Raw genomic sequence first — 25,242 nt, forward strand, 5'->3', positions numbered from 1 at the left:
CAGAAATTTTGGGCGAGGCCGCTGGCAGAAACAGGGGTTCACTGATTGGCCGGTCTGTGCAGGGATCGCGGCTTACCAGCCACACCGCCTGCCCACCTGGCTAAGCGTCGGATAAATCCAGCTTCCGGCGCGAATCGTCACTGCTGCGGGACGTTGCCCGCTGGAGCTGGCCCACGCGTCAGTGCTCAGATGCGACTTGACAGCTCCAGCCCAGTCCAGCCTCATCTCGCGCTGCATCATCGCATCCACCACAACCTCCCCCCACGCCACGCGATCACCCAGGCGAACCGGTCATCCGAACGAGCATCCTTCCCACGACGACTGCAAGACTCTCCCCGGAGAGCACATCATCGCCATGCCTACCGCCGGCCTCAAGACCATCATCGCACTGTCGTTCGTCCTCGCCGTCGGCTTCCTCCTCGTCATCCTCTCGTGCGCCTTGTTCAAGGTGTACTATCCCCTCCTCGTCGTCGCCACATATATCATCGCGCCGGTGCCGAACTGGATCTGCGGACGATGCGCCAACCCAGATGACTTTGTCGAGAGCTCGGGGGCCGCCGTGCTGGACCTGGGTCGCTTCTTTACCGGCTTCTTCGTTGTGATGGGCATGGGTGAGTACAATCTTGACCAGCGGGCACACATGTCAGAGGGAACACGTCATGCTAACCTGGCACACAGCCCTGCCTGTCGTTCTCGCGCATTCCGGCCTCATCCAGATCGAAGCCATGATCATGTCCATCGTCGGTGGCTTGTTGATCTACGGCACCATTGTTAGCTTCAGCATGTTCTTCCACGAGGAGCAAGATTTCTAAACACGAGCCGGCCCGAGAAGAGCGAGCGAATGCCTTGAGATGAGAGAGCCTGGGACCATAGGCGTTGTGACACTATCTGCGCAAATGTATTCATAGCGGGAATCCATGGCATGGAGTACGTTGCGTGGAGTATTGAATCATGTTTTACGTTTGATCACCAGCTGTGCCTCATTTCTTCTCTACGCCGTCCTGTGTTTGAATGAAGCCGCAGCTATGCGGTACAGTAGATATCTACATGTTTACTCTAACGCTCATATACGACTTTACAATTCGTAGGCTTCGTCAATCCTGTCGCGCACAGTAAGTATAAACGGGCGCCTCGAGTGCCATACTCTTCTTCCCTGTGTGCCAATCGCCGCGTCGGCAGCATTCTGCGAGTCAGATCGCGGTCTGCCTTCCATCTGACTTTGTCTGTCCCGGCTTGCTGGGTCCTCGTGCGCTCGCAGCTCCTCAACTGTCGCCGTGAGCTCATATTGCCCCCTGGCCAGAGCCGTCATTCCCAGCACAAAGTCCGTGCTCTCGTGGCCCTGCAGTTTCGGCAGTACTCGTTGCAGCGTGCCATTCCATGCGAGCTTGCGCGTGAGATCGAGGGCTACGTGCGTCGCGCGGTGGCAAAGAGCCGGCGTGATACGGATGATGGGCGAGATGGGTCGACTTGTGCGGTTTGTGACCCGCACTTTGAATGTAAACGCCTCGTCTGTGTACGCAGTCCTGGGCTCGTCCAGATCGTCCGGCTGCTCGATCGACATGTCCATGCCGACCTCATCCACTTTGATGGCTTCGACCATCCTAGGGTTGAAACGGATGTTTCTTAGTTCGAGTGTCCCGCTGCGCGTGGCACCCTTGGTTGTCGTCCACGTGGCTCTTAGCCGGTCAAGCATCTTCTCCCTGTACCAGAACGCCTCGCGCTTGTCACGCTCGGCTTCTGGGGAAATTGTCGTGGAACTAACGACAAACTGCTTGTTTTGCGCAGGATTGAGGCTCGGGATGGCCGCGTGGGGATCCTCCAAAAACACACGCCTTATCGGCACAAGCACGCGGCTGGTGTTGCCGGGAAGAATGGCATCGTCCACCACGAGGCCGTCGTCATCTTGTATATGCACTGACATGAGGCTTGGCCAAATATTCCGGAGATCCAACGATAGCAAACAATAATCTTCAGGTGACGCAGGCTCGACCGTGCCAAACTTGGCCCAGAACTCGGAGGGAATTGCTTCGTTCAGGGGCAGGATGTCCGCGCGGGGAAGCTCAAGACTGCCGTTGACAGTGATTGTGAGATCAAGCGATGCTTGTCGGGTATAGAATTGTTCCGTGACTTCTTCGCGAGGCTTTCCGAGGTACGTATAGTCCACCTGTATGGAAGCATGCGTCAGACCTGGCTTGCCTAGAATCTCAAACTCGAATGTGGCCTCCCCGCCAGCCTCGATAAAGCGCGTCTGGATGCCCTTGGGTATGCGCAGCGCTTGCTTCTTCATGAGGATCAGCTCGTACTCGTGCAACTCGGCTGGAGTTGCGTCTCGGTTGGCAAGGGCCGCTTTCAGGGGCTCCTGAGTCGAGTCCCTGAAGGAGAAGAGCATGAAGTCGACGGGTGTCGACGAGGTGTTCTGCAAAGTGACCGAAAAGATCTGCCGTTCGCCCTCGAGAATCATGACCGACGCCTGAGATAATGATGTCGATTTCACAGACACCAGTGGCTGTGCTTCAATAACAGTCAACCCCATTGACTCAGGCGACAGCTGGGGGCCAGGTCGTTTGGTAGGCTGCAAGGACTCTTCCAGTCCAGCCACGCCTTTGACTTTTGATTTGGCATCTCTAACAGGATGCCATGCCTGAGTGAAAATAGGGAACCTTCGCTCTCGGCAGCCTCGCACCTTGACAATGGCGCCTGTGATCTTGACCTGTCCCGCTTCCGTCGGCCTGCCATAGAGTTTCATAAGTTGGGTCCGATTGGGTCCCAGCCGCGTAGAAGATGGCATAGACTCAAAAGCGGCTCCGTCAGTTTCAACGCGAATACTCTCAATATCAACCTCAGTGTCATATGTGTTCTGTAAGTTGATCCTGAAAGTCGCCATGTCTCCCGCCACCAGGTAATTCTGCGCAACTTCCTCTGGCTTCTTCAGGAAGGGGTTGTAGATGAACGGATCAACATCCTGAGAAGCCCTCCCTGCCGATGCGCCCGGTAGGGCGCTGTGGGCGTGGGGTATAGGAGCCTTGATGCTTGGCAGAGGCTCAAGTTTGATGCCTCTTACTAGGAATTCATCCCAGTATTCAGCTTCACACTCTTGGATTCCAAGCTGCTGCGCAAGAGTCCAGGTCCTGGCAATGTTGCTAGCGAGGCGGGTCTGTTCCTCAGCAAAGATAATGGGCGACGAGTCTTCCTTACGCGCTCCTGGAGCGACCCCGGACCCTGCTGTTCTTAACAGGTCGCTCGAGAATTTTAGGACGCCGTTGAAATCTGGCAGGGCCTCGGCAAAGTTGATGCAAGCGCGAAGGATGTTTAGCTTGATCCCTGTGAAGCCAAAGAATCTTGATGCGGACTGCCCGTGGATCCTAGCCACGATGGCCTCATCTGAGTCCCGGACAATTGATGAGTCTGAGTCTGTGATCTTTCGCGATTGGTCCAATGCCACAATCCCGTACGACCTGCAAAGGAGCTCAAGAAAGGCTTCTATGCCATACTCAATGTCGCCTTGACCCAGGTCCAGGGCAACGCCACTACGCGGATCAGACCCCGGTGCTAGCGAGACGAGCCCAGCAGCCGGATGTACACCAGCGTCGGCCGCACCCCGAGTGCGGGCCTCGACAAGTCCAGCAATAAGAACTGAAACAAGTTCGCGAATCACCATTGCTTTCTTCCTTTGAAACCCAAGCGGCCCCAAGACGGCGGCAATCCCGCTCAGGATGGAAGCGCGATCCACCGTGGTCAACAACTCTGCTGAGAAACTCGGTGACGATGGAAATGCCTCCATCAATAGGTTTACAATCTGCTGTCGTGTAGGCGTAATGTGAAGGCGCGGAGACGTTGTCAGCCCCTTTGCTGGCAGCTTTCCCGTGACAATGATGTCAAGCGCGTGCTGATTAAGCTCCCCCTTGTGCATGTGCAACGCGGTCAGGATCTTGCAGAATCTGATGACAGTTTCTGCAAAGGGCAGATTTGGCAGTTTCTCAGCCTCGGTGCGCTTGCGTGAGTAGAGATTGATGATCCTATCGAGCAAATCTGGCAGGATGAGCTGCAGATTGCGCAGGTGCTTGGGCTGGTCTGCAGTGATCGCCTGAGCGTCCGGCTTTGACGACCAAGATGACTTGCTAGGCCCATCTTGCGTGGGCAGACAAACTGAAGGGATCTGAAACTCCAGCCTGGACCAGCCCAAGAGGAAGAGGTTCATCAAGATGAGCTCCAATGCCTTGCCGTGCCAAATTTGGTCGTTGAGCGAGCGCGCTGCCGTCGCGCCCTCTGATAGCTCGCGCAACGAATCACTCCATCTGCCAGCCTGGAGATACAGGGAGCCTATGACAATGGACACCCTGCCTTTCCCTTTCAAGCGCCACCTGTCGTTCGCGCCACCAGGGCCGAAGCCTTGAACCGAGACTCGGTTGCTGGATGGGTCGCGCGAGTTGTGCGCAGTGTCGGGACGCGAGCCAGTCCGCTCGGGCGTCGATGGCGTGCTGCTCACCTCACTCGGGCCATCAGAATTTCCTGGCGCATTAGCCGCACCATTCTTCACTGGTGTCGAAGGCCGTCCTGGGGTCGAGTTACTCGAACCGATCGCAGGGCGCGTTGGAACAGGAGGCATCGACATGCGCGCATGATGTTTGTCGGGTGCACCGACAGAGGCCGAACGTCCATCATGGTGTGGCACGGAGTATTGCGAGTTTCTCCTTGGCATACCATTGGCCCCATGCTCCTTGCCGGGTATTGGGCGAGTGCCAGAGTAGTGAACAGGCGACTCGATGGATGTCATCTGCTCGAAGGACCTTGCCAGCGTCGTCATTTCCGCGAGAAGTTGTGACGAGATGTCGCACATGACCGTCTTCATGGTGGTTCTGAAGGAGTCCTCGGCAGGTGGTATCACTAAAATCCCCTCGGGAATAGGTACTATGGTCGACGCGGGCGGCACATAATCGAAGATCAGTACCTGGTGCACCAAGGCCTTGGGGTACTGGTCGCGCAGATCCTCGAGCTCCTGATACAGCGCACGCATGCTCTTTTCGACCATTGTTGGGCCGCTGCCATTGACCGACTGCCTCTTGCTGAAGGTCTCCTTTCCTAGCTCGGACCCATCTGCCAGCGCGACGACGGCCAGGGGTTCTCGGTACAGGTCGAAAGGGGTCAGCGCTATGTGCGACGGCGGCGGTACGTGGGTTATGAGGTCGTAAAGTATGGCGCCATCCGGAAAGGCCAAGGGCGAGAACATGTCTGCGCAAGTCAATTACTGCCAAGGGGCGCCTGGCACGAGGAATTCCTACTGCGATTCGGTCGCCTATCAGGGGTGACGTCCCGTAGATGGACCACATGTTCACTGTGCAGTCGGTCGACGAAGGACGCGAAACGTTCTGTTCTGATCTGGCCCAGGGGAAGAAGCAGCGCCTTCACCCTCGCGGGAGCGGTAGGAAGCAGCGGATCTAGGCTCATCCTATATGGGCTCGGTGTGCAGCATGGTCCGCTTTGGAAGCTGTTGCGAGAGCGTCGGTGTCGGTGAAGCGAGGGGGCGTTCAGGCGGTCATGTCGCGGGCTCGTAACTTCGTGGGGAGATCGTCAAGGCTGAAATATCGTCGGCCGAGGCGCTCTTGAAAACCGACGCTTGATGCAGCTTCTCGCACCGGTGGGGGACAGGGGAGAGAGAGCTCGAGGTCGAAGACTAGCCGTGATGGCCCATGTTCACAGCGCCATTGACGGCGGTTGGCTGCAGCGCGCAGGCCTTCTCCACAGCACGTGAGCTCCAGCAGCATAAGGTACTGTATCTCATGGTCTCACCCTTTGGCAGATGGTTTATTTCGACAACTGTGTAACCTTTTCTCGGGTATTTAGTCGTCTACGATGTCGTTGACGCGAAGAGTGTCCAGTTCAAATCTATCTTTTCACACTACTCGCCCACGTTGAATGAAGCACGATTCCCTGAGGCGGCAGCCATTCTAGCAATACACGGCCTAACTCAACTGCTAATAATCAGCATCAAGACACCACTGGAGCCCTCAGATAGATGTCCACGTAAACCAATCGACAATAACTGCCCACCCTCACCATGTCAGTAGACGCCGTGGAGCAGCTGCCAAAAGTAGGCTTGACCAAGCGACTCCTCGTTCTGCTGTTCCTGAAAGCCCGACGCCAGTCCCTCTTGCGACCCCTTTGGAAGAAACAGATAGGGCTGCCTCACATGGGCAAGTACCGCATCAAAGCTCTTGGCGTTCTATCGCGAGGCGAGCGAAGCAGACGACGTCCTGCTGGTCCTGACTCGCGGCGATTTCTGATTCTGCGTCCACTGCTCGATACGATTCGTCCCAGTCGCTCTAGGAAATAGGCGGCTCCAGGATGCTGCTCAAGGTACGACTGACCCTTGATATCGAAGTGGCCTTGATCTTGTCCACCCATCAACGCCCGATGGTGGCTTGTCGATCCATCAGTGCACGAACATTACAAGAGAACCCACCATACGTTTATTTTGGGGTTCTAAGAAGAGATCGACAATCCTAGATAATCCAACTACAGCTGCCAAGTCTTTTGGCACCTAGTACAGCAGCTTTTTCGCTTAGGTCCCTTTCCCATTGTAGCATTAGCATTACGATTACAAAAATCAGGACACTGGTCCCTTGATATTGCACAATCTGTACAGCCCTGTCATGCCGTCATCACTGTCATACTCAAGCCCGTAGAAGATCTCAGGCTGCGGGCGACTTTTCGACTCCCCTGTCTCCCTCCCGTGCCTCGTCGAGAACCTCGCTGTCAAAGATATCGACCGCAAGACTAGCGTCCACAAAGTCCTCGAGCTCCTCCGACACTGTCTTGAGCTTCTCCCGGACGGCGATGGCGGCATCGGTGCCCACAATGTGTCGCGCTGGTGGATTCTCGTGACCTCCTATGGCGGTGAGCGCGTGGACCGTCTCCATCACCAGTTTCTCGGCAGCGCCGGGCGGCAGGCGTGGATATCGCTGGAACACGTCGCCTCGACCGGGATCAGGCTCCAGGTTTGTGTCCTCCACGTCCGAGTCCGGGGTCGCGACTGGCTCGGTCGCGTGGGGCGTTGGCGGCCGCGGTATGGCCGTCTCAGGATCCGTGTCGAGAACGTTGCTGAGAATATCTCTAATATTCGGCGCGGAATCAAAGGCGTCCTTGTAGGCAGGGATCTGCGGCGCAAACGTGAGTCTGTTGGTCAAGCTTTGGATCTCCTGGTTCGGCTGAACAATGGTAATCTTGATGTTGAAGGGGGCGACCTCGTAGGCGAGCGAGTCACAGAACCCCTCGAGGCCCCATGTCGCAGCTGAGTACATGCTCATGCCCGGCGTCGCAATGTGACCACCAGTGCTGGTGAGGGCCACAATGTGCCCGGTATGCTGCGCCCGCAGGACTGGCAGTGCCGCCTTGATGAAGTTGACCTGGGAGAAGAAGAGGTTCTCGAACTGGTCTCGCACCAAGTTCCTAGTTACTGGCGTTGTGGACAATTCCTCAACGGTACCGACCACGGCTGGCGCAATCAGTTTCTCTGTCTCTGCGGGCTCGTGGTGCAATCGAACATACCCTCTGATTTGCAGCAGAGCACAATGTCGATTCTGCCAAAAACCTCGACGGCTTCGGCTATCGCCGCGCCGCAGCCAGCCATCCCTCGTCCGTCGCAGCGGATGCCACGAATTCTCTCCTTCCATCCGTCGCGGTCGCGCCCTTCAGCATCTTTGCCACCCTCTTTGCACTCTGCGATGAGCTCCCTGAATTCGGCACCTCGATCCGGGTGGTCAATCTCATGCGGCGGGAGACAGGCGACAATGTAGTCGCCATGATCCAGGAGTTGGCGGATCAGCCGGACAGCCAGCGGCGAGCAGGCCGAAGTGAGCAGCCATGTCCTTGGAGAATTATGAGTTGCTGCAGGCGGAGAGTTTGAATCCCGGTCAGCCATGTTTCCTTCTCCCAACAAGCCCTAAGTCAGACAGTAGCCCTTGCTCTGCGACCCCGTTCCTTCGTTCCAGATGTGGTGCGAGGTGATCGTGGGATATCATGATAGGGGGATCATGATCGCAGGTGAGTGAGATGGGGAAGTGAATTAATAATCGCGCGGGCTCGAGGTCAACGCCGCTCAGATTGAAGGACGCTGTACCTGATGGTCACAGGTGAGGTTTCAAGTAAATCGACTCGACTTGCACGGCTGTCGATGCGAGATCACCTCGAAGTGTGGAAAATGAGTTGTGACAGGACTCCCTCCCGTCGCCGGTGATGTGGGATGATGTGAAAGCAATGTGACGCTAGGCTGGAAACGGTAAGGCGTGACAGCTGAAGCTCTGCCGGTCTGAATTGGCCCGAAATGACATGACATGACTGAAGTGGAAGTGAACTCACGGAAGGAGGGATGTGGCTGCGCAGACAGTGGCGGAAGCTGCGACTGTGGCTGATAGGAGCGCTCACGTGGCGCATGCGGCGTGACAGTGGGTGGACCGCCTGGCGTGGATGCCGTGCCGCTGGGAGTGCCGGCTGCGGGCGAAGACAGCGGCATGTTATCGGGCCCGTCGAGTCGCAGATGGCCCAAGGGACGGTGGTGAGGGCGGAGTGAGCGCGCGGAAAGGACTGGCGATTCGGTGTAGTGGAACGAGCGGATGAGCCTCTGGAGGGCAAGAGAGACAAAGCTGACTTGACAATTTCGTAGAGCCGCAGAGCAGCGAAGGCGAGGAGCTGATGATCGATCGTACTGTAAGCAGGCAGTATTAAGTCGCTGTCTTACTGGACTGTTACCGTACGGGCACAGCACACCAGCACCAGCCCGCGCATGCTCATCAGCGTGAATCGCAAGGAACGGGTGCGAGGACACGGGCGCGGCGTAGCGAGACTATCGACAAACGGCAGCTCCTCATCCTGGCACGAGAAACCCGGCGTCGCGAGCGAGGCGAGCAGCAGCAGAGTCGAGGCCCCGCGTCGATAATTATATATGCGCGCGTGCAAAGAGCAGAGTGACACCACACCACCTCCTATTAATGTCTACTTATCCATAATAATAATAATCATACGTAGTTCCTGGGCTGGATGGATGGGAGCTAGGCTGGCTAGGCCCAAGGCCATCCCCAGAAGAGCGTCGATAGGTCAGGACATGTGCCGAATATGCAGCCCACATCACCTCGTCGTGGTTATGCCTATTCCGCCGACACCTGGACCGGACAGAGTCCGCCAGACCCATGGGACGGACGGAGGCGACCCATGAAAAAGGTCATTTCCGACCACAGCGCAGGCCTTTGAGTGGCTGCTGGCGCCCATTGGCATCGTGCGCCTAGCGAGATGGCCCCCCCATAATGGCTCTTATAGCATGGACAAGCCTGCGTCGGCTGTCAAATTGATGCCTATGCGCCCATGCATATCTCCTTCTTGTTGGGGACCTCGACTCTCATTGACCCTCACAGTCGCAATGCAGCAGCGGCACCAGGGTTGGGCCCTATTCGAGTCTGGCGATCAAGAGGAGGGCTCTGCAAACTTTGCTCGAGGAGTGCGGAGAGGACAGGGCTGACCTCTGCTGCCTTGATTATTACGGCAATCAAGAGCTGCAGGGCATGATAAACTTGGGAGATTCCGCAATAACGGCACTTCCTGCGCTCCATTTCTGTTTCAAACGCATGCGTGTTACCCTATAGGCTCACCATTCCCATTTTCCCCAGATAATGGTCGCTCAAATCCATGTCTTCATGCCACGTGCCTACATTCATGCTGTTGGTCCAGCTATTATGCGAACGCTTTGTTGGCCCGGCGCTGCACGGCGCCCTGAATCTCCAGCCTGATAAGGCGTGGAAGAATCCAGCGAACCACCTTCTCCGACTTGAATTATGGGTCAGGTTGAGAAAGACGTCTTCTCAGCTTGGGCACAATCTCAGCATAATGTCGCCATAGCTATTGTATGAACCAGACATGTACGTAGTGGTTCATCCTTCACTGCGACGTGAGCGGATCCGGACAATAGGTCATTCATTGTAGTCAATAACGAGGTATAACAGCTCCTGGTATAACCATAGGCGCGTCCACATATGCCTACGGATCCCCAGCCCATGGTACCGTCGCCCTGAACAGTCCAAAATCTCTGTTCACACGTGGTATCCCGATTACACCCCCACTCGATGGGTATCGATCAATTCCATCACCCAAAGCACGCTCGCGAAACAAGACAAGCAAGAAAGGCCGCTCAGACCTTGTTGTTGCGCTGCTCGTTGACGGTCTCGACACGGTCCACGGCGGGCTCGTCGTCGACGCTCTTGGGGCCCTTCTCGTGGACATGGCCAAAGAGCTCGTCCATGGACTCGAGGCTGAGACCCTTGGTCTCGGGGATGAAGAACCACACAAAGACGAACATGAGGAGGTCAAAGGTGCCAAACAGGAAGAACATGCCGTAGCCAGCCTCGCCCATGGTTTGCTGCATGGTGAGCACAGCTGGTGCGTTTTGTTAGCACGTGTTGCATGGGCGGTCATGATGAGGACAAAAACTTACTGCGCGCGACCACAAAGTTGAACAGCCACTGTGTGGCAGCACCGAGAGAGACGTTGAGGGCACGGAGACGGGCCGTCGGGATCTCGGACACGAGAATCCAGCAGACGGGTCCCCAACCGAACTGGAAGAGACTGCGCGGAAATGGTTAGCGAAAGTTCTCAAGGGTGACAAGAGGAGCGACGTACGCGGCCCACAGGTAGATACAGGCGATGGCAACGTAGCCGAACGCGGACACGGGCTGGCCCTTGACAGGAGGCTCGACGCGACCGTAGATACCAACCAGGTACATGACGAGTCCCATGACAACCGATGTCCACAGAAGACTCTTACGGCGACCCAGGGAGTCGGCAACAAAGGCCAGGAAACAGGCGGACGCGGTCATCTTGATGACGCCGTAGATACCGGTAGCAAAGAGACCCGTTTTGGCGCCGGTCAGGCCAAGGTTCTTGAAGATCTGGGGCGCGTAGTAGTTCTGCCATGGCAGTTAGCTTGGGTGTCTTTCGGGCGTGTAGCACTGGTGGGGACGGGGACAGGGACATACGATGGCGTTGACACCGGTCATCTGCTGGCAGATCATGAGCACGACGGTGATGATGGCACGCTTGCGGTTGGCGGGCACGGTGATCATCTCCTTCATCAGGGTCTTGGCCGAGGCATCGCCCGTCAGGCGGCGCTCCGCCTCGAGCTGGGCGGACATTTCCTGGATCTCGTTGCGGACGTAGTCGGAATCGGCGGGGAGGCCACGCAGGCGGGCGGTGATGCGCGTGGCGCTCTCCCAGTCGTCCTTGCGCGCGCACCAACGGGGGGACTCGGGCGAGACGAGCATACCGGCGATGAGGAAGCTGCATCAATGTTAGCGGTCAGCGCTCCTATCCCACAATATCAAACCTTTGACCAGAACGGGGGCACTTACACGGCAGGGAGACACTGCAGGGCCAAGGGCACAATATAGACAGCGGGCTCGGCGACGTGCAGGAGGCAGCCGTAGTTAACCCAGTACGAGATCATGATACCGGTGACGATGAAGAGCTGGTAAAAGGTGGTCAAGGCACCGCGGATGGCACGGGGCGCGCACTCGGAGACGTAAAGGGGCACGAGGGTCGAGGCGGCACCGACGCCGAGACCAGCGAGGAAGCGACCGACGTACATGACGGAGATGGTACCGTTGATGGCCGAACACGCCTGGAAGACGACGCCAATGGTTGTCAGGACACCACTGCCGATGAGACTCCAGCGACGGCCAAAGGCGTCTGTGATCCAGCCGGTCACCAGGCAGGCGGCGAAGCAACCGGCCTGCAGCGTCGAGACAATGTTCTGTTCCATGAGCGAGATGGCACTTGGGGACCAATCCTTATAGCCAAACTTCTCCTTGGTGCCGGCCATGGCCAGGACGCCCGAGATGGCACCCGTGTCCCAACCGAAGAGCATGCCACCGAAGCAGGCGGAGAAGACGAGGGCGAAGACGCGCCAGCCGTAGATCTCATCGGGATCCGTGCGCATGGCATCGTTGCGGATGATGGCCCGCAGGATCTTGACGATAATCGCCATTGTGGGCTATGATGGGCCGATGGCCAAGGAACTGCCGGTGTGTTGGAGCGGTCTGGTTGAAAGGTAGACACAGGAGGCAGGGGGCTGAGACTTTGCTGCTCACAACCAGTAGGTGATGCTCGCCTTTGCCGCTGTTGTTGAGGAGGAGGATGGAGAGGTGGATGAATCGGAAACCAAGTGCCAGAATAGGAACGGGGATAGGAGGAGGGTTCTTAAAAGAAGGTCAGGCGCGCAGAGGAACAGGCCCTGGGTTTCCCCGGTGTTGGATATGACCATGCAACTCGGCGAGAAGCAGCCGAAGCGGCGAAGAGGGATGGATGGGCAATTCTTCCACATGTCATGCCTTGTCTGCGACGGTCCAACCTACTGCAGAGGTGAGCGAGCGCGCGAGCGATAGCACCAGCGCAGAATGGCACTTGTGCCGGCACAGCATCCCTTCCACACCCCAGATCGCCTGTGCCACCACTGTAAGAAGACCCTGGTCCGCATGGCCCGCAGATGCAACCATTTCTCCTCTGGCTGGGGGTGTGGCCTTGCCCATCGTGAGGGGAAACGGGGCTGGACTCTGGAGCAGACGTGACGCGCCGAATCAAAGGGCACCACGGGTCGCGGTCGAAGCTGGGGTACCATGGGCACCTCCTGGGGAGTCGGGGGACTCGAGCCTTGTGGGAGGCGATTGGAAGCGATGACGGCGCCTCATGTCCCCGAGCTCTCTGCCCAGCCCAGACCTAATTGGTGTGAAGAATTGTTCCCCCGGGCCTTTTCAGGACGGGCTAGGCTAGGCTTGGTGTGTAGGCTAAACATTAAGCACGGTACGTACTGTATCTACCCTTGGACGTGAGATGAGGTTGATGGCTGATGGAGGGTAGCTTAAGTTTGGGTTCTGCTGCCTGCAGCTCGGCCGCGTGCGCGCTTGCCCTTGGCCATGCAGCAGCGTGAGGCAGGTCGAGATTCGCGGCGTCTTTGATGAGGGCATTGGGATGAGTATCAAATCCGTCCGTCCGTCCGTCTGGCTCCTGGCAGCTTGCAGGGTCCACGATTAGGAAGATGGGCTGGAATCAATGTGATGTGGAGGAGGGAGGGGGGAGTGATCAATGATGGCTGGGGCCCCGCTGCCCCAGCCAGCCGCCTTTACAGTCGCTAACAAGTCAAGCTTGCGGGCGGCGTGCATCGAAACTGTCCGCAGGCTTACATCCGACCTCTTCGATGCGGGGAAATATATTCCACGAATCGTGTCGAGGCTTGGCTTGCTGGGGGGAGTGAATTTGCCGTCCCCTCGGCCGTGTGATGGAGAATCGAATCTGGCAATTACTTCACGGACCATCAATCATGATTGCCATAGGTATCTGGCCACCGACCACGCCTGAAGTGCATGTGAAATTGGTAGCGCTGAGACCAGCCAGTGCAGCCACTGCCAGGGTCCCCAACGCCCATTGTTCCGTGTAAATCCTGTAGAAGACTTGTGGTTGACTAGTCGGTCAGAGACGAAAGATCAACGGATAACGATTTCAACCGCGATCCTACATCAATTAGCCCCAGAGTTGGAGCCGCGAAGATAGCATCTCCCACTTTAGCCGGGATCATGATGGGGTCAATGTGGAGAATGAGCTTGCAGATCCGGCACTGCCAGTGTCTTTGGATCGTGTCTATCTCCAAATAAGGCCTTCGAAACTAGAAATGTCGACCTGTAGTCACATAAAAATGGCCGCATTCACGCTTTGATGTAGCATTATGTCTTTCAAGACTACAAAGTTCCTCACTACTGGTGATGGATCGATATCAGATTGCTTCATCGACCCGGAAAGTGGGACGGACAATTCGTGGGGTGCCCGGTCCGTGTCTTCTTGTTCGACCCACCCCCAGATGCGGAGGACTTAGGTGTTAGGCGTCGACTCGACAATTTTAACTAGGTACAGATACTGGTAAACTTTTTAGAACCTTAATCTTATTTGTCAAGCGTGCTACACCAGGAATCATCAAGGGATAAGAGGCTTGGACTTCATACACCTTTCCAAATGTCCGACAGTCCATACGTGGATGCGTCCATGCTCAATTCTTCCGTGCACTGACAACCGTGCTGTGCTTTATTGAAGTTCCGAATCGAGCCAGCCTGGTACCATAGGGGGCTTGTCCCATCCATCAAGAAACTCCTCCCCAGGCCCCGTGGGCTTGGCATATATCCCAGAGATGTATGCGACCGTCTCGCCCTGCTTGATCGTATGCTGCAGTGTGGGAATCACAGTCCGCGCCTCGACGAGGTTCGAATTGGGGTCTGCATTCACCAGGTTGGCCTGGCGCCCTTCCCAACCCTCCAGTGCCTTGATGCCAACCGCCCCAGCCGATGCCGCAAAGGCGCCAGCCCGACCGTCTGCCCAGCCAGCGGGCGTCTTCACGTCGTAATTGCCAATGATCTTGGGCGACGTGCCCTCGTGCCTCGCAGCATCATATAGCTCTAGGCTTCGACCTGTCTGGCTGTCGACATTCCGTATAGCGAACGACCCGTCTGCCGTCATCACCTCTCGACCAGCCTCGATCTTGTGGGCGCGGATATGCCAGTTGGGATGGTCTTCTGTAGAAGGAACGAGATACGTCTTGATCGTGACATCCGGGAACGGCTTCCACACAGACACGAGAACCGGCTTCTCGTCGCGGTACTCAATGGCAGCATACTCGCACAGCCGCCGTGTCTTCCAGTATTCACCTCCATCGTCCGAAAGTCCGAGTTGCGAAGCCAGTGCGTATTGCTCGAGCGAGAAGAGACCCGTGGGGACAGAGTACCCATAGGCGCTGCTGTACGCAAAGCCTCCATACTTGGCATGCGTTGCTCGCATCGGGTAGCTGCACGCCTGTCCAGAGGAGAGAAGCATGCAATGTCCACCGTGGTAGCTAGTGATGTGGCCCGGGTGCTTCAGTGCCTTGACCTTGGGGAAAGTGTTACCTAGGGGCTCCTCCTTCGACGTCCAGAAGGGATGACTCTCGGGCACGGCGAGACAGATAAACGCCAGACACGCCCAGTACGGACTTCCGGGGCTGTTGTAGTTTTCCGTCATGAACGTGTTGGGGTACGAGTAGCCCAGGGACAAGGTGCCGCTCGCAGTCCATAAAGAGGTCTGTGTCTGCCACCATCGCAGGTGACGCAGCACGATTCCCTTGACCATACCCCAAGTCAGGGGCGCCGGAAGCTCGACGTCTGCGTACGCCATGGCCCCCCAGAAAGAGACGACAGCGAACCGATACGAGAGGCTGCGCCCATATGGTATAGCACGGCCGTCCTCGTCGTAGTAGTGCACCAGGTCGAGCGCGCCGATCTGGGTTCGCTTCTTAAACTCGGCAGCTCGCTCGGGGTCGTCGTCGCCGTTTAGTTTGGCGTAGATGAGCTGGAGGAACTGGATGGCAAAGCTTGAGGAGTAGTAATCCATCTCTGCGCACGTCAGTCGCCATCAAATAGTTGTGCGCCGTGTGACCTACGGTGAATGCCTTCTGGACCGTCGTTGGACCAGCCATCGCCTCGGTAGAACGTGTCCAGGTGCTTAATGTCGCTCTCCAGTCTCTCCTTGGAAAACTTGCCGCCGTTCTTCTTCAATCCCAGATTCGCAAAGACACGGAACCAGAGCCAATTCGTGTTGGGCATGCTGTAGCTTAGTTAGCTGGGTTGCGAGGGCTTGCGAGAATGGATACAAGCTCACGTCTTCTCATTGATGGAGTTGCCCAGCCAAGCCTCGACGTTGCCTCTTTCTTCTGTCGTCAACTTGTCCCATATCTCAGGGGCCACGGCCAACGCGTATCCTGATACTTGTAAGCCTCGAAACAGACGCCAACCGAGCATACTGACCCAAAGGGCACATCTCGACCATTCTCTGATCATTGTCCCTCGGGTAGCCCCAGTACTCTGGGCTCTTCGGGTCTGTGCCTGCCCGGTACCCATCAATCCACCAGTCTGTGCCTCTGTATTTTCCGTCTCCGGCGAGAAGGAAAGCTAGCCCCCATAGTGGCCGCGCAAACCCCTCGATCTGGGCCGCCACATCGTCAAATCGCACGGCAGTGCCACCAGGGCACTTGACTCGTGCTTTGTCCGGCGAGAAAAATGGCTCAAGGGGGTCAAGGACTGTCTCGAGGAGCTTTTGTACAGATGCTTTGTCAGTGACATTAACCTTGGCGAAGGGATGCACGTCGTTGTACGCAAGGTGAACACCCATCTTGGGTCAGCTATGTGATCAGTATGGCTGATCAAGTGAAGAGTAGAAGAACTTGAAGATCACTTGCAAGGGTAGCAATGATGAAAACAATGTAAATTACAACGAACGCATCCTCATAAACCAGTCATGCTTAATACGATCTCCCAAGTGCTCACTGGGGACAAATGTACCGGCTGATAACGTCAATAGGGGGATAATTGGGGTCACTCGAGGCGGGGGCGGGGGAAGTCAGACAACTTCGGCTGAATGCAATGCGAGCGATCAACTAATGACACGTTGGGTTGCAGCTGTTGGGTCCGGATGACGCAGCGAAATAGTACAGGAGGAGAGTACCGAGAGTCGCGCGCTTCATATACCTACGTACGCTCCAGCATGGTTCGGTAGTTGATCCCGGGCGAGTGCGAATACGGGATTGGACTATATTTGACAGTCTGTGGCTCGGTTTTCAAGCGCACAACTCATGCAGAGGTGTAGCATACGAAAGGTTAGAAAGGGAATCAAGAATGAAGAAGCAAAGAAGCAAAGAACAAAAGAAACAAAAACAAAAAAATGATGCAGTCCGTCATCGAACTGTAATGCTATGCATTGGGGCGAACCGGGATCGAACCGGTGACCTTTCGATGATGAGACTGAGTGAACTTCAGTCGAACGCGCTCCCAACTACGCCATCACCCCTATTGGATGCAGAATTTGTCCTTGTATTGTATTATAATCATAGCGCTAGTTTCAAGCCTCACGCTAGGAAACAGCGTTTCCCAGTCCTGGCTCTAAAGGTTCTTCAACAAAGCTAACTCAAGGTATGTTAGGCGCTATTCGACATCTAAAGACGTTTATTTAAGCTCCATGTCTGTCAGACATTTTTCATTCGTTTAAATACAGCCCCTTCCCCCATATCAAGGCACCGGCCGCCGCGCAACCCCACACACCGTGCATCTCCAGGCTGAAGCGCCAACGCAACGATTGCCAAACTGACTAAGCGCGAAGCTCCATCCCACCATCATCATCTGAGCTCGAGCTCCGACCTCGTCAACGAACACCACATCAGCCCCTGCTCGTGAACTCGCCGTCATGTTCCGCAACAACTACGACAACGACGCCGTCACTTTGTTCGTCCAGGCCCTCAAACCCCCGCGTTGCGAGGCTCCGCTAACACGTCACAGCTCGCCTCAGGGCCGCATCTTCCAGATCGAGTACTCGGAGGAGGCTGTCAAGCAAGGATCTGTGGTTGTCGGCATCGCAAGCAAGAAACATGTTGTCCTCTGCGCAATCAAGGTTGGTGTTTTTACACGTGTGTTGCGGCGACTTGTGCGCTAACTACAGTCTAGCGTAATGCCGAGGAACTCTCCTCCTACCAGAAGAAGCTCTTCGCCATCGACGAGCACTGCGGCATCGCCATTGCCGGTCTGACGTCCGACGCCCGAGTCCTCTCCAACTTTATGAAGCAGCAAGCCCTTGGCCACCGCCTCACATACGGGCGGGCCATGCCCGTCGCCTCCCTGGTCGACGAGATTGGCACCAAAGCACAGATCAACACACAGATGTACGGCAAGCGACCCTATGGCGTGGGACTGCTGGTAGCGGGCGTCGATGAGGACGGCACCCATCTCTTCGAGTTCAAGCCCTCGGGGATGACGGAGGAGCTCGTCGGCTGTGCCATTGGCGCGAGGAGTCAGATGGCGAGGACGTACCTGGAGAAGAACATTGACGCCTTTGCCGACGCGTCCAAAGAGGAGTTGATCAAGCATGGTCTGCAGGCGCTCCACGAGACCCTGGTGCAGGACAAGGAACTCACCATTGACAACACGGCCGTGGGCGTGACGGGGTTCAAGGAGGGGTCGAAGAACAAGGCGGAGCCCTTCAAGCTGTACGAGGCGGCAGAGGTCAAGCAGTGGTTGGACGCGATCAGCGAATCCAAAGAAGGGAACGAGGGCGAGGGAATGGATGTGGATGAATAGTCTTACGAAATATTACAAGTAATGACTTATGAGGCGCCGGCGTTAATAGACAGGAATTGACCTCTCTCCTGGCTCTAATTATGAGAAGCTGCACCAAGTGATTGTGACTCGCAATGACATGCATCATCTTGCCCGAAGTATTGACATATTCTATTCATAACTGATCTATGCTCATGTGCTGTACCCAAGAAGAACGCCACTCACGCAAGGAAACCAATCTTCCGACCCTGTCTATTGGCTCCCCCATTGCAACTGGAATATCCCGGAGGATACCTTGTACTCTGCCAGCGCCCGGACGGCCCCCGCAGCTGTCGTGGATGTCACGAGGATGTTCTTGTTCACCGGCTTGACGAACCCCTCCTCGGACGCCTTGTCCAACCATTGCACAATGCCGTCCCAGTACCCCTCAATGTTCAGCAAGCAGATGCCATTCTTGTGGATGCCCAGCTGGTTCCACGTGGTGGTCTCAAAGATCTCCTCCATGGTGCCGAATCCGCCGCTGAGACCAATGAAGCCGCTGCCCGGTCCGCCAGCAAAGACCTCCTCGGCCATCATCTTTTTGCGCGTGTGCATGTCCTTGACCACAGTCGTCCGCCCGTACGTCTCGCGGTCGGGGACGACCTGGTTCTTGTCGTTGACGGTCTGGTAGGTGCCGTCGCGCTCGTACTTGACCAGTGCCTCGGGGATGATGCCGTGGACCGCGTCGGGCCCGTTGATGGCGACGAGGGTCTTTGCGACCTCGCCCATGAGCCCGACGGTGCCGCCGCCGTAGACGAGATCGACATTGTTCTCGGCCATGACCCGTGCGAGCTCGCGTGCGGCCTCCATGTGCGCTGCGCTGGCTCCTGCTGCTGCGCCGCAGTACACACAGATCTTGGTGCGTGGGGTTGTGCCGTTGCCATTCTGGTGGGCGGGCGGTTGAGCGCTGTCGGACGTCATGATGCTGAAGTGTATTTTTAACGTAGAATCTGGTAAATATGATGGATTATGCAGGATGAGAAAAAAGAAGTAACGTGGAATTTTAAGGGGGACTACAGAGGTCACGCGGGAGTCATCGTCAGACCGCACAAGGTATGATCTGTAGTAGTCTCGGACGCGTCTATCGGCCAGAGCATCGGCGGTCGCCTGCGTGGGCAGCTGAGCGTCGTCATATGGGGTCCAGGCGCCTATGACACACGGATAGCCTGGACCCACAGCAGGCTTCTTGAGTGCCGCCAAGAGCAACTCATGTTGTGAGAAATAGCACTCTTCAGGAGGCGGATTGTAAGAGAATGCGAATTTTTCGTCAACGTGTCGTCAAGGATTGGCGTTGAGTGTGAGTGCATACAGCCCGCCCACGCATTAGCTTCGCGACGATCGACGTTTGGTGCCCCTCCCCCTCCATCGAGTCCATCCCGCCCACGTTCCTGTACCTGGAAGGCTGGAATAACCTCACAAAGAACATTAAATTCTCGAATTATGACCGTCTGTCGACAAAGGCAATAAGAAACACCAACTGAGATCACAAATGATTGTTCTTTCTAAAAGAGCCTGTTTCTTAAAATAGTCTGTACATAGCATTTCAACGTAAACGAACGCTTCAACTGCTGCGGCTAATGGCGGCAAAGACCTCGGAGCGGTCCGCACACCACCTGGCCACCGAAATTGAAGGCACGGAAGACACTGACACCCGCATATTTCAAGTGAAAACACAGCCAGGTTGTTTGGGAATGAACAAGTCCATACATCAACTGCTTGACATATCCCGCGATAGTAATCCACCGTGAACTCTCAGACCTAGGGTAGGCAAATTCAAGCAGTCCCAACCATCCCGTGCCAATGCCCAGGCAGTTGATTCGCCAAACGCCCGAGCACAGTGGCTGCTCGGCTCCGTCTTGGAAACTGCCACCTGTGACTAGCAGCACGCGATTTTGCTCCTCTCCATCACTGCCGCGATTTCTTCGACAGAGGCAAACGCGAAGCAGCGACATCGCGACACTGCAATCATGGCCGACCAAGTTCTGCCGCGACGCCCTGCTGACCAGGCGCAGGCTCCTCCTGACTTTGGAGGAGGCATGAGCATCAACAAGCTGCTCCTCGGAGGTGCCGTCTACTTCGGTCTCAGCTTCTTCATGAACTGGTACACCAAGAAGGAACAGACGGGCATTACAATCACAGACACCAATACCGGCAAATTGGTCACCGTCCCGGGCAATATTGGCACGATCCCGCCCTACCAATTTCGACCGAATCACCTCGACGAGGGAGCGACATACCGGGCGATTCCCAAGACTGTTGCGCCCATCTGGGCTCAAGATAGCCATGTCGACATCACCGTTACTCTGTCGCCGTCCTTCAACGCGGTTCCTCTCTCGAATACTCCAGAGGAGTACGTGGTGATGCAAGAGAAGGACTTCCACATCAACAACTATACCGACAAGCGGGTCATTGAGACGACATTCCCTGTCCCCAAGGCCGTCCAGAATAACGGGACTCTATGGGGCCATTTCTATATCGGCCTTCCGGGCAGTGTTCTCGACCCTAAGCAGTCTGGCTACGACCCCGGGCTGGCTTACCACTTTGCCTACCCGTTGACCCAGTACCTACCCAAGAAGAAGATCGCCAAGGTTCGCAACCTTCTGGACGACGTGCCCGGGCGGGATAAGATCGAAGAGCAGGAAGAGGAGGAGGCCAGGCAGAAGGGACCGATCATTGCCAACTACTACCACCCGAACGCTAGCTTTGCTTTCGTCCCGGATCTTGGCGTGAAGGAACTTAATGCCCTGCCCCCGGCTGCGAGACACTATCTGCAGCTGGAAGCCTCGGGCGCCCGCGATGGCACCGGCCAAAATGGATGGTACTGTAAGTGATGCCGCCAGTCAGTTTTGTTGACCCTCCACTAACGAATGAAGACCCGATGCTGTTCATCAACACCTTCTGGCAGCTCAACAGCCACATGATGCTCCTCAACGAGACTGTCACAGAGCTTCCCCTGCGCATCGATCTCAACAACATGGCCAGCTGGAAGTTTCAGCTCCTGGCCAACATTGAGTTCAATTCAAAAGAGTCTGCCCGCCAGGCTGCTTTCGGCAACTCCATCTCGGCCACCGGAGACGGCAGCGAGATTGAGATGGTCAAGGAAATCTTCATTGATACGAACCCGATCCTTCTCGGCATCACGGCCTTTGCCAGCATTGCTCACATGTTCCTCGAGATGCTCGCCTTTGGTTCCGACATTGCCCACTATCGCAAGAAGAAGGACAATGTCGGTATCTCAGTCCGCTCCATCTTGGCCAATGTCTTTATGCAGACGATCATCTTCCTGTACCTGCTCGACAACCAACAGAACACGAGTTGGATGATTCTGGGACAGCAGGTCATTGGCATCCTCATTGAGTTCTGGAAGATTACAACTGTCGTGGATGTTCGCATTCGTCCGTCGAACGGCATTCTGCCCTACAAGATTGCCTTTGAAGACAAGACTAAGCTCACCGAAACCGAGGAGAAGACCAAGGAGTACGACGAGATTGCCTTCAAGTACATGTACTACGCGGCTATCCCTCTGCTCATCGCGTACGGCATCTACTCGCTCCTCTACGACAGCCACAAGTCGTGGTACTCGTACATCATCACGACCCTCGTCGGCTCGGTCTACGCATACGGTTTCCTCATGATGGTCCCGTCGCTCTACATCAACTACCGCCTCAAGAGTGTCGCTCACATGCCAGGCAAGGCCATGATGTACAAGTTCCTCAATACTTTCATTGACGATCTGTTCGCCTTCACCATCAAAATGCCCCTGCTGCACCGTCTTGCTACGTTCCGTGATGATATCATCTTCTTCATCTACCTGTACCAGCGCTACGCCTACAGGATAGACTACTCCCGTGTCAACGAGTTTGGACAGGGTGGCGAGGATGAGGCTGAAGACAAGTCCGAGGCCAAGGGCAAGGAATTGGCAGCTGAAAAGGTCAAGGAGGTTGAGGCCAAGAGCAAAGAGGTCATCGAGGATGTCAAGGCCAAGGCCACCGGCGCTGACGCTGGAAAAGCCAAGAAGAGGAAGTGAGCAGGGGAGGCAGTTGGGTGTTTATGCGATTTGCTTGTATAGTGAATGTAAAAAGTTGACGAAGTGATCACCGTGATAACAGAAAGCCTTATTCATTCGCACGATGGAAAACGTTCCCCTGGGAGTTATTTATTATGCCATGATCTCATTTACTCAGTAAAGTCCTAAGGCAGCTCTTGGCAGGACAGAGCCCTGCGCGGACTTCCTCTTTGGGCAACAATTGGGGGAGCGCCGCCGCGCACCTTAACTTGAGTTAAGCTCAGGCCAAATTGACTGAGGTAGTAGCTTCAGCCTACCACAACAGGAATCATACAATCCGTTCAATGGCACCATAAGATTGCGCTAGACTGTCAACAATCATCATCAATCTTCGCTCACTTGGCGCTGGGCTCACAGGCGCACAGCAAGGCGCAATCGGCCTCGTATCCAGCAGCTGTGCGCAGCCAAGACAGGGGCCCCCGTCTCGTCCCGCCAGAAAACACCACCTTGAGCTTACGCATCTCACGCCCGCGCCGAACCCTCAGATACCTATCACCTACGACAGATAGCCACACGAACACAATCTGCCCATCCTGCACTTACGTACTGGCCCTCTCAGAGCGCAGGGACATACCGCGGATCCCGACTCGCACGGGACCGCCAAGCCCGCCGACGATGCAGCGTAACTCCTCTGATATCGCCTGACGCCCCCATTGCGACACCACGGACACACACACGACACGAGGGATGAGCAGCGACGTACGCTATGGCGTAGCCGACTCGGTAGGCTCGCTGCTCGCCGCGATTGCCCATTCCATATCGGAAGCGCTCCGCATCATGAGCTTCTCCGATAAACAGCTGTGGGGCATGGACGAGCATGAACACCAGCGGGCCCTCGAAGAGGTCCTCGACGAAGCCAGAAAAGACTTTCAGGAGATGGGGCCGCTCGTCAATGGCGACATTTACTACGAAAACGACAGGACCCGTACGTCTACATACTTCCCCCTCCGATGAAATGCTGACTGTGGTGGGGGATGGTAGATGATTCACTACAGGAGCTGTGTTTACTACGCGATCGATTCCAAGCCCATGCTTTAAGTCTACGAGAATGGAGCCGGTCGGGAGGACCAATCGACCCTGTCTGGACACGAGACACCCATCGATTACAACGTGACCTGCACCGAGCGCAATGCCGTGCCGCGAGTCGAATATTCACATCGGGGCAAGAAGGGTCGGCACGGTGTCTAGGCGCATTTCTCGTCTACCGCAAGCAGAGAGTGTGGTCGAATAGACAGGCTGCAGGCGTCGAGGAGGGGGAGTACCAGAAGCGCTACCTTGAAGAGCTACGGACATGCAACAGGATAGGCACTTTCCAGAGGTTCGGAGAGGCGGACATTGCGTTTGTGTGCGATTACTGCGACGGCCACTTGCTGTGGGACGACCTCGATAAGATGCCCTCGGTGCGCACCGCGCAGGAGACTGTCCTGTGGCCGACGACGCCGATATCACCCTCCACCGGAGACCCGCAGTGGCAGGCCACGGGGTTCTCCCATTCGAAGCATGAGGAGAAGCAAGTCGTCTTTGCGCCGGTCGCTATTGCGAACCACACGAGCCCGCACCCAGGGGATTGGCGCGCCCGGCTTTTGTGCCCCTTTTGCGAGGACGAGGCAGCCGTGCCCCGAGACAAAGATGATGAAGAGGACAGGTGGCGTCCCGAGGCGACCTTTGATGACATTGCTGCTTTTGAGGAGCATCTCCTGTGGCAGCACACCACGCAAAAGTCGTCGATAGCTTCGACGGGCAACTGTGCAGTCATGTAGCCGATGAGCATGATTTTGATTGATTGTACGGCGTTCGGAGTACAGGCCAGGGGGGCAAATCTCACAACAGCGATGGAGATCCGTCATTCTCCCCGTTTAGAGAGCCATGCATGATTTTATTACATAGACCGATGTGCGAAATGATACCGCTTGCTTTTTTGAAACTATAGGCCACCCCTTCCGCTCAGAAGAACCTCAGCCATATGAAGAGCAGGATGATGAAGCCCAGACCCGCAAAGGGACCGTACTGCTTGAGCAGAAGTTCCCAGTTGATCCGCACCGCCGCTCTCCTGTACTTTTTGCTGTCGTCCCTTAGGCGACTGCTGATCTCGCCCATCCGCTCCAGGCTGTCGCCGCGGTACAGCAGATCCTCAATGTTCTTTGTCATGATCTTGGTGACGTCCTTGAGCTCGTCGTTGAGCTGGTCGAGGTTGGCGCTCGCCCGCGAGTCCGCGTAGACGGCCTTTGTCTTTGTGATGAAGCCGTCAAACTCCATGAACGCGTATGGCCGCAGCGTGGGCGAGTGGATCTGCTGGAGCGAGTGGGACGTGGTGAACTCGCGCGCCAGGTCGGAGAGGTAGGTGAAGGCGAGCTTGCGCGGGTACGAGCGGTCGCAGATGGTGAGGAAGATGATGGAATTGTCGATGAGGTAGTGGAGGGTGTAGGAGGCGCCGCAGTCGATGGAGGCCTGGGGCTCGGACTGGGGGGTGAGTTTGCGCAGGACCTGACGGGTCTGTTGCTTGACCTCGGCGAGCTGGGGCGTGGACTGGTCCTCGTCCACGGAGGCGCAGAGCATGAGGCCTGGGACGGTGTTAGCTTGTTGATGGGGTAGGGGTAGAGAGAGTGCTTGGTCGGGCGCATACCATCCAGCCGTGATATTTGCGTTGAGCGGATCATGATTGCTGAGTGGTTCCGTAGATGAAGTACGTGTTCAAGGCAAGAAGCCGTAGAGCTCGTGGTAGCGGAGAATCCGAGGTCGCGATGTACAGTTGGCGGTGCTGATCGAGCTACGTGTCAAAGTCCCAAGGCACGTGGGATAACCCGGTCGATGGGTGCGCGGGGCGTCGTCTTTGGGTGGCGTCGAAAGTCAATTGGAAGAAGAGATACAAAGCTTCAACAGAGCGAGGGAGGCAGTATGTGCAGAGAGTTGAATGAATAGGCTAGCAAGCTCGAACTGTGGAGGTTGAAATCAAGATTCAAAGTTGGCGATCGCGCTGGGAGA

At 56.2% G+C, this 25,242-nt stretch overlaps 11 protein-coding genes and 1 non-coding gene across 12 annotated transcripts; 4 read left to right on the forward strand and 8 right to left on the reverse strand.

Annotated features, from left to right (window-relative positions):
• The first annotated feature begins 13 nt into the window (after positions 1-13).
• Positions 14-1,024, forward strand: F5Z01DRAFT_661481 (vacuolar protein sorting 55). The gene is made up of 2 exons (XM_046263884.1): positions 14-611; positions 679-1,024. The coding sequence occupies exons 1-2, from the start codon at positions 356-358 to the stop codon at positions 810-812; spliced, it is 390 nt and encodes a 129-aa protein (XP_046116232.1). The 5' UTR covers positions 14-355; the 3' UTR covers positions 813-1,024.
• Positions 1,025-5,664, reverse strand: F5Z01DRAFT_661483 (TRAPP II complex). The gene is made up of 2 exons (XM_046263885.1): positions 5,280-5,664; positions 1,025-5,229 (listed from the first exon to the last, which is right to left on the reverse strand). Exons 1-2 carry the CDS (start codon positions 5,443-5,445, stop codon positions 1,076-1,078), a joined length of 4,320 nt encoding a protein of 1,439 aa, XP_046116233.1. The 5' UTR covers positions 5,446-5,664; the 3' UTR covers positions 1,025-1,075.
• An 846-nt stretch (positions 5,665-6,510) lies between these two features.
• F5Z01DRAFT_241300 (short chain dehydrogenase/reductase family protein) lies at positions 6,511-8,027 on the reverse strand. Its single transcript, XM_046258408.1, has 2 exons — positions 7,546-8,027; positions 6,511-7,492 (listed from the first exon to the last, which is right to left on the reverse strand). The coding sequence occupies exons 1-2, from the start codon at positions 7,916-7,918 to the stop codon at positions 6,690-6,692; spliced, it is 1,176 nt and encodes a 391-aa protein (XP_046116234.1). The 5' UTR covers positions 7,919-8,027; the 3' UTR covers positions 6,511-6,689.
• F5Z01DRAFT_241326 (uncharacterized protein) lies at positions 7,767-8,889 on the reverse strand. Its single transcript, XM_046258410.1, has 3 exons — positions 8,751-8,889; positions 8,117-8,685; positions 7,767-7,884 (listed from the first exon to the last, which is right to left on the reverse strand). The coding sequence occupies exons 1-2, from the start codon at positions 8,785-8,787 to the stop codon at positions 8,138-8,140; spliced, it is 585 nt and encodes a 194-aa protein (XP_046116235.1). The 5' UTR covers positions 8,788-8,889; the 3' UTR covers positions 7,767-7,884; positions 8,117-8,137.
• A 997-nt stretch (positions 8,890-9,886) lies between these two features.
• On the reverse strand, positions 9,887-12,183 carry F5Z01DRAFT_241315 (general substrate transporter). The gene is made up of 5 exons (XM_046258409.1): positions 11,391-12,183; positions 11,019-11,319; positions 10,663-10,949; positions 10,478-10,608; positions 9,887-10,419 (listed from the first exon to the last, which is right to left on the reverse strand). Exons 1-5 carry the CDS (start codon positions 12,023-12,025, stop codon positions 10,175-10,177), a joined length of 1,599 nt encoding a protein of 532 aa, XP_046116236.1. The 5' UTR covers positions 12,026-12,183; the 3' UTR covers positions 9,887-10,174.
• A 1,926-nt stretch (positions 12,184-14,109) lies between these two features.
• On the reverse strand, positions 14,110-16,221 carry F5Z01DRAFT_676192 (uncharacterized protein; the record flags this gene model as incomplete). The annotated part of the gene is made up of 4 exons (XM_046265225.1): positions 14,110-15,446; positions 15,494-15,657; positions 15,712-15,811; positions 15,858-16,221. The coding sequence occupies 4 exons, from the start codon at positions 16,219-16,221 to the stop codon at positions 14,110-14,112; spliced, it is 1,965 nt and encodes a 654-aa protein (XP_046116237.1).
• Positions 16,222-16,807: 586 nt separating this feature from the next.
• F5Z01DRAFT_t72 lies at positions 16,808-16,896 on the reverse strand. The gene has a single exon. It is a non-coding gene; the product is annotated as a tRNA-Phe (tRNA).
• An 8-nt stretch (positions 16,897-16,904) lies between these two features.
• F5Z01DRAFT_661494 (putative proteasome subunit alpha) lies at positions 16,905-18,255 on the forward strand. The gene is made up of 3 exons (XM_046263886.1): positions 16,905-17,327; positions 17,382-17,493; positions 17,547-18,255. The coding sequence occupies exons 1-3, from the start codon at positions 17,290-17,292 to the stop codon at positions 18,174-18,176; spliced, it is 780 nt and encodes a 259-aa protein (XP_046116238.1). The 5' UTR covers positions 16,905-17,289; the 3' UTR covers positions 18,177-18,255.
• Positions 18,256-18,407: 152 nt separating this feature from the next.
• On the reverse strand, positions 18,408-19,115 carry F5Z01DRAFT_676194 (uncharacterized protein; the record flags this gene model as incomplete). Its single annotated transcript, XM_046265226.1, has 1 exon — positions 18,408-19,115. One exon carries the CDS (start codon positions 19,113-19,115, stop codon positions 18,408-18,410), a length of 708 nt encoding a protein of 235 aa, XP_046116239.1.
• Positions 19,116-20,161: 1,046 nt separating this feature from the next.
• F5Z01DRAFT_676195 (cleft lip and palate transmembrane protein 1-domain-containing protein) lies at positions 20,162-22,221 on the forward strand (the record flags this gene model as incomplete). Its single annotated transcript, XM_046265227.1, has 2 exons — positions 20,162-21,017; positions 21,068-22,221. 2 exons carry the CDS (start codon positions 20,162-20,164, stop codon positions 22,219-22,221), a joined length of 2,010 nt encoding a protein of 669 aa, XP_046116240.1.
• A 226-nt stretch (positions 22,222-22,447) lies between these two features.
• Positions 22,448-24,112, forward strand: F5Z01DRAFT_241400 (uncharacterized protein). Its single transcript, XM_046258411.1, has 2 exons — positions 22,448-23,185; positions 23,242-24,112. The coding sequence occupies exons 1-2, from the start codon at positions 22,948-22,950 to the stop codon at positions 24,018-24,020; spliced, it is 1,017 nt and encodes a 338-aa protein (XP_046116241.1). The 5' UTR covers positions 22,448-22,947; the 3' UTR covers positions 24,021-24,112.
• On the reverse strand, positions 24,113-25,242 carry F5Z01DRAFT_241443 (Longin-like domain-containing protein). The gene is made up of 2 exons (XM_046258413.1): positions 24,884-25,242; positions 24,113-24,821 (listed from the first exon to the last, which is right to left on the reverse strand). Exons 1-2 carry the CDS (start codon positions 24,915-24,917, stop codon positions 24,205-24,207), a joined length of 651 nt encoding a protein of 216 aa, XP_046116242.1. The 5' UTR covers positions 24,918-25,242; the 3' UTR covers positions 24,113-24,204.

The sequence above is a fragment of the Emericellopsis atlantica genome (genome assembly GCF_019669845.1).
Source record: "Emericellopsis atlantica unplaced genomic scaffold F5Z01scaffold_22, whole genome shotgun sequence".
Lineage (NCBI taxonomy): Eukaryota > Fungi > Ascomycota > Sordariomycetes > Hypocreales > Bionectriaceae > Emericellopsis > Emericellopsis atlantica.